Genomic DNA, 18,539 nt, shown 5'->3' with positions numbered 1-18,539 from the left:
TGAATTTGCTCTTCCATATCATTCTATTCAAGACTCCCTATGAAATGTCATCAAGAAGATTTTCATCTCTTTTTTGCATGACTTGCTGGAATTATATAACATCAATCTATAACTCGCCCACATGTTTCCTCCTGTATGGTGATAACGTGCAGGGTTAAGTCATCCTGGTTAGGCAATATCATCATGACGTTTCAGAGAAGAACCTTAATTAATTTTTGACAGGTCTGTGTACAGAAAATTTTGAATTGTGTCAATGCAATTAAGGATACCATACTGCAGGCCATTTACTTACTGGAGGGCATGAAAGGTCAGCTGAAGTTACACTTATAGGAAGGGAAGTGATGAAATGCTTCCCCTTTCTAGTGAAATTGACATGATTGAGAACCTCTAGATGTGTTTTTCTGAAGGATATTCTAAATATTCATGAGATTTTTGGTGCAAGGGGGGGGGGTGAGACAACTCTCACCCATAGGCTGCTATACAAAATTTGATAGACAGGGAACATGTCACCCCCCCCCATCCCTGCCTATGTTTATCCAATCCTGTGTATTTGCATTTTCTTTAAAATACATGCATATAAAGTCTATATACATGTGGCTCAGTGGCTGTGCATACCCAGAGTTTGTACCTTTTATTAGTACACGTACATACATGTATCATTTGTACAATACATTGTATGATTATTATACATGTAGAATGTTATTGTAGTCTGAGACAGTCGGAAGGAAATGTTCATGTAAATACATGTATGATTTTCATAAATGCTGACTGTGTTTGATGAGTAGAGAATCCTTCAGAGCATGTACATATTCATACAGGCAATCTCAGCAATATGGACACAAAAACAAGCCAGTGGGTGCATGTTCGATGGGAATCAAAATGACTGAGAATTGAATCAAAGCTGAATAAAAGGTCACCGATCGGATTTGCTGTGGGTAACAAACAGCTTTATGAATCCTTACCCAGCTCTGTATGTCTTTTTTATTATTATTCATCTTTCTTTCTTGAATCCATCTATTTTATCCAGGTTCAAACCTGAGCCTGGCCACCAGCTCGACCTCGGATGTATCACTGCCATGGATACGGAGGCCGACGGAAGAGGACAAGCAGGATGCGACGTCGACGACCACCATCCCATTGGACACCAACGTGAAGCCTGGTCAGTATGTCCTACAGAGTCTGTTTGCAGAGTTTACCATCCAAGCAGAGAGGAAGATAGAGAGGATTATGACAGAACCATTGGTGAGGAATAGAATAAAGGAATCAATACAAGGCCCTGTCTTAAAGGGGAAGTTCACCTTGAAAAAAACTTTAATGTAAAAATAGCAGAAAAAATAGTAAAAAATAGTAAAAAATATTGGTGAAGGTTTGAGGAAAATCCATTAAAGAGTAAGAAAGTTATTAGAGTTCAAAGTTTTGGATTTGTGACGTCATAAACGAGCAGCTGCCCCATTTGTTATGTAATGTAAAATGCATGAATTTCAAATCTTGTATGGTTTCTTATGACTTAATTTTGTTTTCTATTCATGATCAGGTGTGAAATGATTTGTCTATTTATATACAAAAGGTACAGTGAAAACCATTATCAGTTTTCTGAGAAAATGACATTTCATTGATTTTTAACCATTCACTATGTAGGAATGCTGCTCGCATATGACGTCACAAATCAAATCATTGAAATTCTAATAACTTTTTAATTATTTCATGATTTTTTCTCAAACCTTCGGCAATATTTTTTATTATTTTTTCTGCTATTTTTACGATAAACTTTTTGTCAGGGTGAACTTCCCCTTTAATAAAAAGTTGAGATTGATCTGATCAACCACAATTCTGGAAAGCCAGCGATGTTAACGTATAAAATGTACGTTTGTTCAAAACGTCTTCGAGATATGATTTATCATTCATTCAATGCTTTCTTGACAATGCGATATGCTCCTCTTTGTTTACAAAGGACATTGTGCAAATTTCCTGTAGGAAAAATCATGACAATGATGGATTTCCATATAGTTGAGGTTGATCGATCAATTACAACTCTTTGTAAGATGGGACCTGAGTTTTTTTTAGTCGGTGCCTGCTGAGGATTTTTTTTGGCGGAGAGGCGAAGACTAATAGATGAATGAAATAAAGTTATTCAGTGTCACCGAAGACTTTGAAAATAAACCAGTTTGAAGACTAAATTTCCTTATCTACAAGAACTTTTTTCTTTCTGCTTCATCATCTTTATCCCTGAATGTCAACAATTCATTGACCCATTAACATTCATTTTAAAAATCATTTGTGTTGCAGATTTTTACATCGTATTTTACAGAAAATAGTAAAAGAGCTTTTGTTTTATGACCAAAAGTGCTAATATGGTATGCAATGTTATTTACTGTAGTTAAAAAGACTAATCTGAATATATGAAGTGAAATGTATTAAAATTGTAATACTGTATATTTATTGTGTGTGTGTGAATGATCATGCAATTTATCAATATCGTATTTCACATTACAGGAAAGTCCTTTGGCAAAACTGCTTCAGAGAGGAGAGGATCAGCAATTTGACCAGGTGCGTGTTCCCATTATTTTTGTCTTTCAACTGTTAAAAAACTTTGAGAACATGTATATTTGAATGTGTTTGTACCAATCCAATACTAAAACTTGTGTACATATAAAACACAAATATGTTATTATGACATTTAGCAAACATCCTGGTGGTTTATGAAAATGCCTCATAGTGATAGAAAAACACTGGAAAGGACATTTTATGTAAATATCAGTCTTGATATTAATTTCACTTTACATTGTTAGCATACATGTAAGTACTTTCTACAAATGAAAAAAAAATAGCAGATAGAATTGAAACTGGGCCCAATCTTTCAAAGAGTTACGATTGATCCAATTATCGTGACTATGGAAATCCATCAATGTCATGATTTTTTTCTACAGGAAATGTGCACAATGTCCTTTGTAAGCAAAGAGAAGCACAGTGAATTTTCAAGAAAATAATGAATGCATGAATATACATCATAGTTCGAAAATATTTTTATCAAACAGTTGATGTCGCTGGCCGTCCATAGTTGTGATTGATCGGATCAATCGCAACTCTTTGTAAGGCGAGGCCCAGATGTGATATGTGTAGAAACTCAAGTTATGATATCATGCTCTGAAGAAATGACTTTTGTTTTATATATTCTGTGTTTTGATTGAAGCAATACCCCAGGTTCAATTAATCTCAGTTTTACATCACATACAATCTACAATTACAGGAAGCATCTTTGCAATAACTGTTTCTACTGATTTCCTCCATTTTACTTACAAATTCCTGCCTGTATTGCTCTTGACAGTACTTAATGGTGTAAACAGAACACAAATGAAAACATGAAAATGGGACTTTGTCAATACTTGTATCAATACTGGGATGATAAAAATAGAAATCCCCAAGTACTGTCAAAATAATACCACACTGCATATTTGGGTCTATTTTAGGGACCCATGGAAGATCTATATGTTGAGCCACCCCACAAAACATTGAAACAAAGTTGTCGCTGCATGTCCTCTATTTTTTTCTGTAAATTAAGTGTAAATTAATGTTTGTTGAAGACGACTGAAATTGTGTGAATCAGCAATAGGTTTTATAGCTTAAATTCATTTGTTAAGCTATGATAATTACATTAATTTATTTGATGCTTATCTTAGCGTGTTGCTATTAATGTGCTAGCTCTAATAAACGAATGTTTTTTGTATGTGATGTAATGTTTCATGTAAATATACATGACAGTGGTGGCTGTTCTGTTGAGCTCAGGTTTAGTATCACGTTTGGTTGAAAGTTGTGGTTTAACTACATGTGAGAATAGCCAACTATGGCAGAAATCTGTAACAGTACAAGCTTAACATGTAAGAGGAAATAAAAACTAATTAATTTTTTTTTCACTATTAAAGCACAGAGAAAGAGCAATGCTATTATTACATGTTTAAAATAATGTAAACATATTTTTGACACTTATGGCTTCCCATAATGTTAGCACAGAGTTAGACCCTAGGGGGTGTTTCACAAAGATTTACGTATGACTTAGAGTCGCACCTAAATGTCTAGTTGCGCGCAGTATAAAAGGCATGACGGCATTGGTCAGATCATGCCAAGAGGACGCGCACTACTGCGTATTGATCAATTAAAGATTATGCGTTGCATATCATGTACACGTCGGCATTTAAGTGCAAGCTGAGTCATACTTAAATCTTTGTGAAACACCCCCTGTTTGACATGTAGTTAAACTAGAATTCATTATATGGGCAATGAGAGTGGGTAGTGAATTTAAATCAATTTTATTTCGACAGTTGCTGAGTTCATTAAGTGCGGTTGCTGAGCATTGTCTACCATCGTTACTTAAGACTCTTTTTGATTGGTATTCTCTTCAAAATGAAGAAGATGGAACACAGAGACAGAAGGTGGCCACAAAGAACAAAGGGTAGGTACACACTTCCTTGTCTTTAAATGTAATGTAATGAAAATAATAATTCATTTGCCTTCTAGACTTTCTCGATAAAAATATAAAATGCTTTTCTGTTGTCAATATTTAAAAGAAAACGGGCCTGTTGCACAAAGAGTTGTGTTTAAACCCAAGTCAAAATATCAAGCGCAAGTCACGAATACGGGTGCTACATAGGCTGAAAATCAAGTTGCGCAAGATTTTTAGGGTTGCATTTGATCGCAATGCTTTCTGCAACGGGGCCCTTGATGAATAAACTGAAATACAATTAACATATAAAAGAAATGAAAGAAAGTACACATCAGACTTTATTAATACACTGTGAGTGCAGATTCTCATATTTTAATCTCCTGTCAGAATTTTTGTCTCGGGATGATTCCCATGTTAAATCATTAATACATTTTTATATGATTAAAAGTTGTATAACATGCATTAAATGTAAATGAATCTCTCATATTTTCTCACTTCAGTGGATAAGACGCTCACACCATGTTATCTTTGTTTCAATTTTCTTGATACAATTTTTGGTGATTGTTTCTTCATATACATCAACCCTTTTCTCATACTATAGAGACCTACCTTTTAAATAAATAAATTTACAGTCGTTATTGTATTTATTTCATTCAATATCTTTTCCCTTTCCTATAGATTTAAAAATATGTAATTTTGGTCTTTATTCCAATTTTATATCAATTGGCAATAGCAAGATGCTACAGTAATAGTGATCAAACGTGCATGCCTGCTATTTTCAGGCCTGGCTATTTTTATTCCTTTCTTATTCATTAAACTATATGTGAAATTTAGGAATGCCTACTCTGTGTGATGAAATATATTTATTTACTTTTTTATTTTTTATATTTGTTAATATATTTTTGCTTTCATAGTTGGCAGTTATGATAGGTAAAATTATACTAAACAAAATAAAAAGTTAACATTATCAATGGTTGTTGTATCTGCTTTCAGGAATGGAATAAGAACTAAAATGTGACAAAATCACCATGTTATACTTAACTTTATATTTTTCTTGTAGGGAGAAGGATTACCTGTCTGAACGAAGAGATGTAAGTATAAAATTGCTTTCATGTGAAATTCATTGATTTAATATTTTATTCAAATTGAATAGTTTGTTCAAGTTCCAGATGATGAAAAAGTAAATAAATACATACAATATAGCCATGATGAAAAAGCAAAACCAAAATAATTCTTGGATGAAACTCTGATATTTGGGGATTAGATGTGCAATTTGATAGAAATTGGATTCATAATGAGATATTAGCTTCTAAGATTTGAAGACCAGGGCTCCGTAACACAAAGATTAGCGATCAATCGCTAAATGAACTGACCAATCAATATCAATGTTACACGTGCATTAGGTTTGAAATACTGACCAGGGACCAATCAGTGCGCTTCTTGCATATTTGCGATTAATCGCAAACCTTTGTGTTACGGAGTCCTGGGTCTTGTAATATGAAACTGAGCAATTGATCATAGGACTTATTTTTTATCAGTTGATGATGTGACTTATTTTTATGATTGACTGTAGTGATCATTATTAAAGCTCTGTGAACATGATTCCTACTACCTGTGATCCGTGAGTCTGTTGATATCAAGCCATGTTCAGGCGTATTCAGACCGACTTGAGTTCGAGAATACCAGGAATTCTGTGATCAGGAAAATTGCCCTGATCTTCCCTAATCAGAAAATATCAGGTATTTCTGCCAATGTGAAAGCAAAATACTTCCCCCAAAAATAGTAGGTACTTGTCAAAATTAGAGAACATTTGCAGGGATTTTCCAAGGTTGCAGGTATTCTTGCAGCATGAAAGCAAATTATGGGAACTTTCTTGACTCCTGTGAGCAGTTCGGCGTGAATGCCCTGGCCTTGCCTGCTAATCAGACCATACTGCACATGCTCGTAACTTCAAGAACTTTACCCCAAAGGGTTTTCTTTGGGTCAGTGTGAATGCACAAAGTATCCTGAACAAGTTCTCGAAATTCAGTTGGTGATCGAGTTGGTCTGAATACGCCTTCTGACTTCTGAGACATCATACAATGGTAGAATGACATCATGGTATGACAGATCCAATTATGATCACCCCCAATCCCAGTAGTGTTCATGTGACTTCAACAGGATGTGACAGATGATGTCTTGGCATATCTCTAATTACCTAAACAATTCCAGAGGAAAAATGACTTTGACACATGGATAATTGGATGTCAGGCCAAGTATGGTGGCAGTAGGATGGATATTGGCGAAATTGGTATTGTACATGTTAGAAGAAATAGGGGTGAATGGATAAATTGATCAATGGATGAAAAGACTGGTGAATGAAATGATTAATTGACCGATGAATGGATGAATGGTTTGCTGGATTGATTGTAGATAAATTAAAATGAAATTTTGAAAAAAAGGAAGAATGAAAGAAAGAAGAAAAGAATAAGAATGATACTAAGTTATGATTCTATGATGAAGATGATAAATCTGAATGTAAAAGATACTGATTATTTTTTCATTTTATTTCATTTATTATTTTTATTGTTTTTTTTGGGGGGGGGGGAATCATGAAATACCACAGGTTTTCATGTTAAAGAAGTTTTTCAAGACCGAATATTACACTGCAGTTTTATTTATTTTTAAACTTTTTTTATATCAATCAAAATGTTTTAACTTATCTCCCTGTCCTCTATTTTGTTTTTCTTTTCAGCTTGCTGTGGATTTTTTATTCTGTCTGGTTCTGATAGAAGTCTTGAAGCAACTCCCGCTTCATCCTGTTCCAGATAACATGATCTCACACATTGAGACCCTAGCATTCAGACATTTCAAGAGCAGAGAAGGGTGAGTTTGAGCGAGAGTTTAATATTGATTAATATGTTCATATGATCTTTCATATTGAGGCCATGTGTATGAAAGAGGGCTTAACTTGTGACTCTGACATTGAGACTCTACATGTAACAATAAACATTTCAGGAGTAGGGAATGGTGAGTTTATCTTGATAATATAATCACTCAGGTTGAAGGTTTGATAATCTTACCTTGAGACTATACAGATTCCAACAAAAGAAAATTTAGAGTAATAGAGAAAGCTGAATTTGAAGGTCAAGACCATCTCAGAAAAATGTAGATTTGAATCAATTAAGACAAATCAAAGTAGCATGAGTGATGGCATTTTAAATTTTGCTTATTTTTCACAAAACAATTATGCAAAACCAGTGACAGGTCATTGATGTCCCTTACTATTTCTCTTTTTTTTTATTAAATGTAATATTTAAATTTTTGCAGTTTTGACAATGATGGACAACTTCACTAAACACAATGTTAAAACAATGGTAATTCCACAGGGAGGAATAAAACTTTATTTCACATGGAAATAAGGAGAAAAGTAAAATATTTCATATTACATACAATGAAGCACAAAAGAAATAGAGAGTGGATGATGTTATCAGTCCCCTTATTTGCATACCGACCAGGATGTACATATAACTATTTGTGAAATAAAGCGAAACTTTAAAATGTCATAACATTCTTTTTTTACATCCGATTTTGATGAAATTTTCAGTGTTATACTTGGTAAAGACACTTGGCAAAAAAAAAGCAATTTAAAGTTGAGGGTTAGTTTGAAAGAGGGTTTGTTTTGATCACATGATTACTCAGATGGAGGTTCTGAGTCTAACAGAGAGAGAGAGAATAATCCAAGACACTCCTTCAGACTCTCATATTAAGACTCCAGCATTCAAACATTTCAAGAGTAATGAAGGAGGGTAAAACTGTTTAATACATTAATATTTCAATCTGGCTATAGCTCATCGGTTGACCCCCCTTAGAACATGAACTCAAATATTCAAATCTCTTCTTCATTTTACCTTTAGACTGCAGAGTGGAGTGAATACAGAGAACATTCACATCATAGCTGATCTGTATGCTGAGGTACTGGGTGTCATGGCTCAAACCAGGTTCCTCTCTGTTAGGAAACGCTTCTTCACTGAACTCAAAGAACTCAGATCAGAGCCACAGAATGTCCAAACAACTCAGGTATTGGTCTTGAAGGTTCTATATTGTCTACTACATTTATATAACTCTTTGTCAACAAATACTACCTTTGAAAATCTCAAAAGAAATGAAATCTTGAATGTATTCATAATTATTCATGATTATGATTATTCATGATATTTTATAATAATTGAAATTGTGATTATATTGCTATTGTCCTATTGTCATGTAACTACATGTATGTTGTTCAGGAGTAAAATATCTCTTCTATCCCTTATACATCTTATTTATACATATTTTACTTTCATTATTGCCAGGTGGCAACTCTAATGTACAATGCTCTCTTGCTTTTTGTTTACCATTTCCTCTATCTTTAATTAATATTTTAATTTGTATGTGTCTGTCTGTATGTATCTGAAAATTGACAGGAATTGATTGAATTTTTCATGACTATTCATGATTATCCATTCTTATCCATTCTTGCTCATGAATATTCATGATTATGTGTGCTTATTTATGATGGTTTCTTAATATTGTTTCTTTCATCAATCTGTTACAGTCAATCATCAGCCTGGTCATGGGTCTAAAGTTCTACCGAGTTAAGATGTTTCCTGTCGAAGATTTTGAATCCTCCTTCCAACTCCTTCATGAGTGTGCCAACTATTACCTGGAAGTCAAGGACAAAGACATCAAGCACGCCCTTGCTGGCCTCCTGGTCGAGATACTCGTTCCCATTGCTGCTGTGAGTAGAGTCATATTTTGGCATTCTTTCTGGTTCTTATGGATGCAGGGAAATGCTATGACATGTCACTGTAGAAAGACACAATGAGATAAAACATTTATACCTTAAGTAGTAATAATAGATGCAGGAGGAGTGATGCTAGCAATTGTACTTGTAGTTGTAGTACGTTCATTGGTGGGGGGGGGGAGGAGGGCTGTTGATATCTTGTATACCAACATTCAAAAGATTGAAGGATAGCTCAAGAAATGTTCAGTTTTAGAGGAATTGCAACAAACCCTTGTTTTTATCAAACATCTGAATACTTTCAAAGTGAGATTCAGTTTGTAGGAAATAAACTCCTATTATGAAAATTGGAAAATACTTGCACATTTTCATGGATAAAATAATTTAGAACCGCCGTTTGAGAGAGCCCCTCGGAATGTATTTCTTTCTCAGTATATCTATTTAAGCTTTATTTCTATCGCAGCTTCCTCCAACTCAAATTCATGTAGCATCTTCTGGCATACCTGTGGTAATATATTCAAATTACATGCATATTGCAAGCATATGCAAATATCAATCTTTCCCTAATAATACTATCATTAGGGGTTCGTTGGTTTTCAATTAATATCAAATTATGGTTTTTTTTCTGTAAGACATTCTAACTAACATTTTTTGTAAATGCTCCAGTATAAAACAGTAAGATTTGTTATTAATTTGTCTGAAATTTTTTTTTAGTTATAAGTTATGTATTCAAAAAAGCTTCTCAACAAAGTCCTGGTGGATGATTCCTAAAGATGTATTATTTTGATATAAAAGGGGAACCCTTTATGTTTTTTTTTTTTTGCATAATCTTATCTCTTAGCTTGGGTTTACTATTTGGTTACATGTACGTGTCACTATACTATCTATTTCTGATCAAGATGACATGTTCAGGAAGGGAAATTGCAAGATTATTAATACCACTCTACGTGAATGACTAATAATGAAGCCTTTACAATGGAACTGTATTCTTCTCAAGGCCATTTCTCTGCCCCGAAACAAGTTGATTTTAATAAAATAAATAAGTCATAGACAAATAATACTGACAAATTTATCAAAATATTTTGTACATAGGAAAGATAAGCATTTGGAGGTTTCACTTTGTTATATTGAAACACAGGTGGTAATGCGTACCATTTCTTTGTATTTTTATTATTGGTAATATGAAATATTTTAATTTTTCCTCTATGACATACATGATGGTTTGTGGAATCATCATTTTTGCAAATTATTATAATTCAATCAAGAGCTTCCATTTTATGAAATGTGCAAAATGGAAAATATTTGCGATTTTATATAGAAAATTCAAAAGAAATAGTGAATGTGAGACATCATCAGCTCTCTTATTTGCTTATCAAAGTATTGCATACTGTTACAGCTAATTCTTTTAATGAAATACAATTCAACTTTTCATGATGTCATCACTATCATATTTCACATCTAATTTTAATGAAATTTGAAGTGTCGTTCTTGTATAATTAATCTCTTTTTTATTGACATCAACTTATTTTTATGGTTCACTTTTAAAGATCAGTATATTCATTATTAACAAGATTGGAGGCATGGCAAATTAATATCATCATATATTTCATGTGATGTAATCAGGTGTGATTCACTCAATATATCATAGAGTATCTAAGCATAAATATTCAGCTACTGTAATCAATGAATTGGAAATTGATCTATTTTCTGACAAAGCCTACATGTAATGAATCAGATTAACAATTGAGAGTTCATCTCAATATCTAAAAGTTGTATTTCATAAAGTGATGAGATGAAGTTTCGGCCATACAGACAAACAAAACACTAGAAATTTCATAAAATTTGGATGAGGAATAATAAAGTTATACATTATTTTATGCATGTCATAGATATTATGCAATGGTGATCTGATGATGTCATCTCTCCACTTATTATTTTTTTATTTTGTTATATGAAATTACATGTATGTAAATATAGGAAAGACCACGGTGTAAACTCATCATTGCTGAAATTTATTTTGTTTCAAGAGAGACAGGTTTTTAAACACATTTACAGGTATATAAATATGAAATATTACATGTATATTCCATGTAAGAAAAAAAATGGGGACATGACATCATCAGCCCACTTTTTGCATATTATTGATGGCATTAATATATTTGTAAATTGTTTTTTTGAGACATTGCTGAACTTTATGAAATTTTCAATAATTTCATTATTTTTCATCAGACTTTGATGAAACTCTCAGCTTGTTGAATTTTATCATTTGTTTTATATCATTCATTTCAGCCAGGAGTACCCCTTTAAGACAACACTTTCACAAGCTGGCAATCACATCCAATTTTTCATCCTCCGATTATAATGATAATATTGAAATTTGTAAAGCGCTTTTGGCAACGGTTTCAAGTGCTGTTTATGCATGAAATTATACAAAATGATGCGTAATAAAATATAATACTTGCTGGAATATTATCTTTCATTTTCAGTGTGTGAAGAATGAAGTAAACATCCCGGTCCTGAAGAACTTTGTTGAGAAGATGTACCAGACCACCTTTGAGCAGTGTTCCAAGAAGAAGCATGCCCTGGCAGCGTTCCCCCTTCTCACCTGTCTCCTCTGCGTCAGTCAGAAACAATTCTTCTTGTCTACATGGCATAACTTTCTCTCCCTCTGTCTCTCAAGCCTAAAGGTATGCCATAGATTGTATATTTTGCTTTATTCTTCTATGTGGTTCGCTTTTAAAGTTAAGTTGTTTTGAATATACACACACACACAGAGTAATAGAAAAGCCATTTAGATTTTGTTTCGAAGCATTATTTATCTTGACCATCTGTTCCAAATAGGGAGTACTGCTAATACTAGCTATTGATTATCAATGGAATGAAAGGCCAAATCTCATGCGTTCATATTTTGACTGCGGCAAATCTTTGCTTACATGTATATCATATGGAAATATAATGATAAAACATGGTAGTCATCTTTGTTGATAGAATAACCCATTCTTCTGATTGGTTATTGCTTACAGTTGCCTGGACTTCATAGCATAAAGCTTGGTGATCAATCGTTTGGTTTATTTCTATGATTGATAGAATTGAGTATTGTGTATGATCAAGACCAATGATCAATTTCTAAACTTTATGTGATGGGCCACAGGTATCAGAGTTTGTGTCACAACGACCAGTATTTTGATGATAAATGAACTGGCATCAAAGATATCATTCCCTGAATTAGAACTGTTATTGCTCACTCTTCTACCTAGCATCGAGACAGCAAGTTGTCCCGCGTGGCTCTAGAATCCCTCTACCGTCTTCTCTGGGTTTACATCATGCGTATCCAATGTGAGAGCAACACCAGCACCACCATGCGCCTCCAGAGCATCACAGGGACTCTCTTCCCAAGGAACTCCCGCAATGTCATACCGAGGGACACACCCCTTCACATCTTTGTCAAGATCATCCAGTTCATCGCCCAGGAGAAGCTGGAGTTTGCCGTCAGGGACGTCATCTTTGATCTTCTGGGAGTCACAGGCAAGAGCAGAATGCTCTTCCCAGAGGTAATAATGGTTATAATAATGATACCACTTGTTTGCCCAGACCTGTTACCTCTAATTTTGTAGGAGTTTCAGGAAAGAGTAAACTGTTTTCCTAGAGGTAATAATAATGATACCTTTTTGTTACCGAAGGTACAGAAGCCCATTGTCTTTGAATTTTCTTTTAGTTCCAGGAATTTGGAGGATGCTCTTCTTAGAGGTATCTTGTTTATTCTTGAACTAGTTGTATATTCTCATTGTATTGACTGAGGAAGATCCTTTCAGGTGGTCTGTAGGCTCCTCAGCTTGATCAGAAACTTTGACATATCTCAAATACTGTTACAACAATTTTGATTGCTGATCAATTGGAGACCACCACCCCCCCCCCCCTTCTCCCTCGAAGCTGCTCTACAATATTTATTGGTTATTAAGAGACTCTTAGCCTCTTTCAGTGTTGTATAATTTTTCCTACCAACATTTTTCTCCGAAGCGCATGAACGTTGGTCTCCGAGCTTTCTTGGTGATTGCAGACAGCCTGCAGCAGAAGGAAGAAGCCCCACCAATGCCCACCACCACCCGGATCATGCCATCGGGAAACACCCTCCGAACCAGAAAGACATTCCTTAACAAACAACTTACAGAGGATGGAGCCAAGACTATCGGGGTCGCACCATTCTACCCTAGCATCAGAAAAGCCCTGGATCATATCGTTAGGTCTCTGGACATTGCCGTTGGCAAGGCTCTACTCATGACCAATGCACAGTGTCTGACGAAAGAGCTGGATGACCTCATGACGTAAGTTTGGATAATATTGTCCGAATGGAAATAAAATCTTAGCCTAGTAAGATGTAAGACCATGAATTTGACCCTTCTGCAAATGAGGTATTTATAGGCTGCTGTATGTTATGTAATTCTTTATCAGTTTGACATTTATCTACAAATGTTACAGACATTTTTCATAGACAGATGTATGTCAATAATCTATGCTTCAAATAATTATAACAAGATAAAAGCAAGCAAACAAGCAAAAAGGAAGAAGCAAGAAAGATATACTTATACTCTACAGGAATGAAAGCATACGGAGTGGCAGGAACACTGAGCCATTTGTAAAAGCCAAGCTCCAAACATATCATGTAGATGTTATATGTTATCACTGATTTAAACAAATAGATGAGACTTAGAAAGGTAAATGTATACATACAACTATCAACACCCATTTGCAAATTCACACGCATTGTTTGTGATGCGATATCTGTTTGATTATCTCTGTGTAGTTAATGTACTACTTACCACACTGTGTCTTTCTGATATGTTGCATAGCAAATCCCCTGATTTGTATTTGATACACTACAGGAATGAAAGAAAGCCAAAGATCGAGTTGTTCAGGACATGTATCGCAGCCATCCCACGTCTCATTCCCGATGGTCTCAGCCGTAAAGAACTCCTGGAACTCTTATCAAGGTTGACTGTCCACAGGGATGATGAACTTAGAGGGTAAGAGTCTTAAACTTTGATTTCTATTTCACATTTCTAGAATGACTAGATGCCCTTTTGGTTGCTGTGTTGTGTGCTGGGTGGTTCACTGACAAGTGATAAAATTAAATAAAGTGATTTTTTTTCAAAGGAACTCATCCTGGAATGTTTAATAGTATTGTTCTTGTGATAATTGTATAAAACAGAAAAATCACATCTTGTTCAGTATTTTCTCAGAGTGTATCAAATATACTGCTTAAATTTATAATGATATTTGAATCTTGTATTTTTTATGCTACATTTTGACCTGAAATAGCTAGAGATTAATTCAACTTCATAGCATTAGAACTTGGCAGCCTTAAATGGGGGGATCTTCAAAAGAAGAACAAAAGCACTGTCAATGGGTTATGCAATGTACCAGGTTTGTTGATATTTCAGTGCGTGATTTATTTTATGTTAGGCATAGTAAGAAATTACCATTGAAAACAGCACACAAATCGAATTGGTTTATATACTATGGCACCTGTATAGAAATACACAATACACTTAAATACATATGTTTTTTTTTTTTGTAGCTTGGCCTTCACATCACTGCAGAATGTTGTAGTAGACCTTCCAGACTGGAGAGAGGATGTGATCATATGTTTTGTTAACTTCATGGTTCATGAAGTTCATGATATGTTCCCTCTCATCTTGGAGAGCGCCCTCAAGATGCTTCTTCAGCTTCTCTCACAGTGGAAGATGGCGGAAACCAATAAGGAAGAAGAGGTGATGATGATGATGATTGATAATGATGGTGATGGTGGTTGTGGTGATGGTGTTTTTTTTGGGTGGTGGTGGTTATGGTGTTGGTGGTGGTGTTGGGCATGGTGGTGATAGTGGTAATGATGATGATGACGATGGTTGTGGTTGTGGTTGTGAGGGTTGTGGTGGTTGTGTTTGGGTTGGTGGTGGTTTTAGTGATGGTGGTGGTGATGGTGATAGTGGTGGTGATGATGATGATGATGATGAATGTGATGATGATGATGATGATGATGATGAAGATGATGATGATGATGATGATGATGATGATGACGATGATGATGATGATGATGATGATAATGATGATATTCTCCTTTGTTTATACCCTTCTCTCCAGGAGTGGATGGAGTGCACACATCATGTGCAGGCAAGCTGGAATCTGATATTGAATGATATTTTATGAATCTCTTAATGTTTCTGTAAAGGACTCAAGACTTTGTCATGAAGTTTTAAGCACTTTACATAAATTTGATATTATTGAAATTATTACTATTGTTTTATCTAATCTGAAATGAATTATTTCAATCTATATAATTTCTACAGCACTTATATCCATCAAGTCCAAAAAGAAAGGGAAATTCAAGTGACAAATGTCAATTTCACTGTGTTTCATTTCCTCCAGCCCCAGCTGAAGCCGCCTTATGAACGGAACCCATTTGCCGGTGTACTAAATCTTGTAGAAGGTTTTGCCTTGGTGTTCCTGTGTAGTTGTCGACCTCTGATCAGAAGATTGAGTTTCTTTGTCTTGAAGGAAGTCCGGGCCCTCTTCAGCATCCTTGGATACTCAAGAGTAAGGATCGTTATGGCTTTTACTTAATATGCCTGACCTGCACATAATTTTCTTTTTTTAGTATATTTTTTTTAATGCTATATATATATATATATAAGTTTGTATTTTGTAATATGAGACTATAATCTGTATTCTGAAGTCAGGTTTAGCTTAGACCATGGTCTAACTCTGTGCTAAAATTATGGGAAGCCAAAAGTGTCAAAATTTTTATTAAGTTGTATGTTTCTTATTTTTACTGTGCTCTTTCCCGAGTCATCGATGGTGAAGACAATCATCTATTTATACTTCCTAGACAATTATGAATGATTTGAGAGCCAAATGAGCTGCAATATGATATCTCTACTGTAAGTGATTTATGTAAAAATTGGCTATCCATACTTAAACCACAACTTTAAACCTGAGTTTAAGTTAAACCTGACTTCAGAATACGGGCCTATGAGTTTAATACCTACTTGGCACACAAGTGCCCTTTGTTAGGCATTTTTCTTCACTACCAGGTCCCATGGAGAGGATCATTTTACCTTTGTTCATCTGGTATCTTGCTTATTAGCAGCTAGATATTTAACAATTCTGACCATGGTAATTGATTCACTCAGTAAAGATTATGGTACAGCAGAGTAAAAATCAACAATCTTTATTTTGACAATAGTTCTGCTTGTATGGATTTAATCTGTGATAGGTAGCTTGATGATGACAGTGTACTAGACACATTTGATACAGCTTGCCAGACATTCATAACACAAAGTTTCGCAATGGGCTTTACGGTAATTTGCACAGACCATAATGTACGATTGTTTGTTTTTGATCAAGCGTTTTTTACTATCAATCACCATGATTTGTGTTCGTGGACCCAAGTATTCAATCATTGTTTTTATTTGTAGGTTGACGATGACAGTGTGCTTGATGTGATTGATAGAGCTTGTCCAGGAGTGGTGGAGAGTTTCATCCATCAACTACCACCAGCAGAAAAGGTAAGACTACTCATTGTGACATCATCATGATACTTAATACATGTACATCATCATGATACATGTACATATTCAAAACTGAACTGAAAACCTACCTTTTTAAGAGAGTTTTGTTTTGATACATTTTGTAGAGATAATAGGCATAATCTTATTCTTCTTCAGCTATGACTTGATTCTACATTTATTTTCTTATCTTGTTAATTGAAAAACATATAAATCCCATTCTGTTTATGTTTTATTTGAATAATTGCTAAATGCAAGTCCTAACTTGGTCCAGAGTTGTCCACTGATCCATCAATCAGTGGTCAGGGAATAGAAGTTGAAATTAATTTTGTATTTGTAATTTGTATCATGCAGGCTACCATCACTGCATTACCCGCGGTAGATCTTCAATGGGTGTAGAGCGTTCCATCAATCAGTGGTCTGGGAATAGAAGTTGAAATTAATTTTGTATTTGTAATTTGTATTATGCAGGCTACCATCACTGCATTACCCACAGTAGACCTTCAATGGGTGGTAGAGCGTTCAATCAATCGGTGGTCTGGGAATAGAAGTTGAAATTAATTTTGTATTTGTAATTTGTATCATGCAGGCTACCATCACTGCATTACCCACAGTAGACCTTCAATGGGTGGTAGAGCGTTCCATCAATCAGTGGTCAGGGAATAGAAGTTGAAATTAATTTTGTATTTGTAATTTGTATCATGCAGGCTACCATCACTGCATTACCCACAGTAGACCTTCAGTGGGTGGTAGAGCGTTCCATTAATCAATGGTCTGGGAGTACATACGAGTCGTCTGGAGCCAGCGATAGTCTTACCAAGCTAGCAGCGAGGGGTATGGGAGGGTTTAATCCTTGGGCCTCTTGCCTGGCTCGATTCTTCCATAGTAATTGCTTGCCACACTACTGCCCGACAGCAGTGACCAATGCTTGGCCTGTGGTCAACACAAGACTGACCCAGCTTTATGGACACATTGACCCAAGGTTTGTTGTAGCTGTTGAGTCGACAGTGGTGTCTGATGAAGCTGTTTACCAGTTATAAACCATTTTAAAACTTGTGACCCTTTCTAGAAATTCTCAATCAGTATGTTTCCCATCAGCTACAGTTGAAATTCGATCTTTGTTGATTCATATTAGGTATGTAAAAAAGAAATTTTTTTAAAAAGTTTGATGATGTCAAGTAGGGGAAGAGAATCATAAGTAATTCATTTAGCACAAGAAATGGTGAGCAGATGTTTGTAAAGTCATGCATTACTTACCAACAGCTTTATAAAACGCCATCCTCCTCTCACCCCATGTACATTGCCATCACACTTTTGTTAAAAACACAAGACTGGTTGGAACATGTAACTTGGAAGTGGTTTGTAGCAGGTAACATGCATGCTGATTTTAACGTGTCATTTGACGTAAATCATGGGGTGGGGAACTGGGATGCTTTATATTTTTTACAATGGAATGAATACGTATGTATAAAATGCCTGATTTTGTAAATTTTGTGTAATCAAATGAAGCATTAAACTTTGATATTTGATTACAGTGCTCCATCGGAAGGAAGGACATCAATTCGTTCAAAGAAGGTACTTCATCCAATGGATGATAACATCGCCCTCTGGAGGAACTATCTGGTGTTTGCTTGCAGCTGTGCCCCACCGAGCGCCGGTTATCAAACTCCAAGACGATGCTTGTCCCCGGAACCGAATAGGTAAGTTCAGTTCAACAAGGCAAGGATGGAAATGTCCGTTTCTTTAATCACTGAAGGAAACCTACATGTATCTTTGA

The 18,539-nt window shown here is 35.1% G+C and overlaps 1 protein-coding gene across 9 annotated transcripts in view; it reads left to right on the top strand.

Moving 5' to 3' along the window:
* Nucleotides 1-18,539, top strand: part of LOC121420372 (protein furry homolog) — an 87,623-nt gene that overhangs the window by 16,555 nt on the left and 52,529 nt on the right. For 8 of the 9 annotated variants that reach the window (XM_041615009.1, XM_041615088.1, XM_041615489.1 and 5 more), the window contains exons 3-19: nucleotides 1,028-1,242; nucleotides 2,494-2,547; nucleotides 4,317-4,447; nucleotides 5,499-5,529; nucleotides 7,173-7,303; nucleotides 8,335-8,497; nucleotides 9,015-9,197; nucleotides 9,664-9,708; nucleotides 11,687-11,887; nucleotides 12,458-12,751; nucleotides 13,218-13,522; nucleotides 14,081-14,221; nucleotides 14,776-14,968; nucleotides 15,624-15,791; nucleotides 16,673-16,762; nucleotides 17,470-17,744; nucleotides 18,298-18,462. In XM_041615009.1, coding sequence (XP_041470943.1) covers nucleotides 1,028-1,242; nucleotides 2,494-2,547; nucleotides 4,317-4,447; nucleotides 5,499-5,529; nucleotides 7,173-7,303; nucleotides 8,335-8,497; nucleotides 9,015-9,197; nucleotides 9,664-9,708; nucleotides 11,687-11,887; nucleotides 12,458-12,751; nucleotides 13,218-13,522; nucleotides 14,081-14,221; nucleotides 14,776-14,968; nucleotides 15,624-15,791; nucleotides 16,673-16,762; nucleotides 17,470-17,744; nucleotides 18,298-18,462 — 2,785 coding nt within the window. The remainder of the gene's footprint in view (nucleotides 1-1,027; nucleotides 1,243-2,493; nucleotides 2,548-4,316; nucleotides 4,448-5,498; nucleotides 5,530-7,172; nucleotides 7,304-8,334; nucleotides 8,498-9,014; nucleotides 9,198-9,663; nucleotides 9,709-11,686; nucleotides 11,888-12,457; nucleotides 12,752-13,217; nucleotides 13,523-14,080; nucleotides 14,222-14,775; nucleotides 14,969-15,623; nucleotides 15,792-16,672; nucleotides 16,763-17,469; nucleotides 17,745-18,297; nucleotides 18,463-18,539) is intronic. The other variant, XM_041615287.1, reaches the window with a different exon arrangement.

Source organism: Lytechinus variegatus, chromosome 1 (genome assembly GCF_018143015.1).
Source record: "Lytechinus variegatus isolate NC3 chromosome 1, Lvar_3.0, whole genome shotgun sequence".
Lineage (NCBI taxonomy): Eukaryota > Metazoa > Echinodermata > Echinoidea > Temnopleuroida > Toxopneustidae > Lytechinus > Lytechinus variegatus.
Note: the sequence above shows the minus strand (reverse complement) of the source record. Positions and strands in the feature narration are given on the sequence as shown.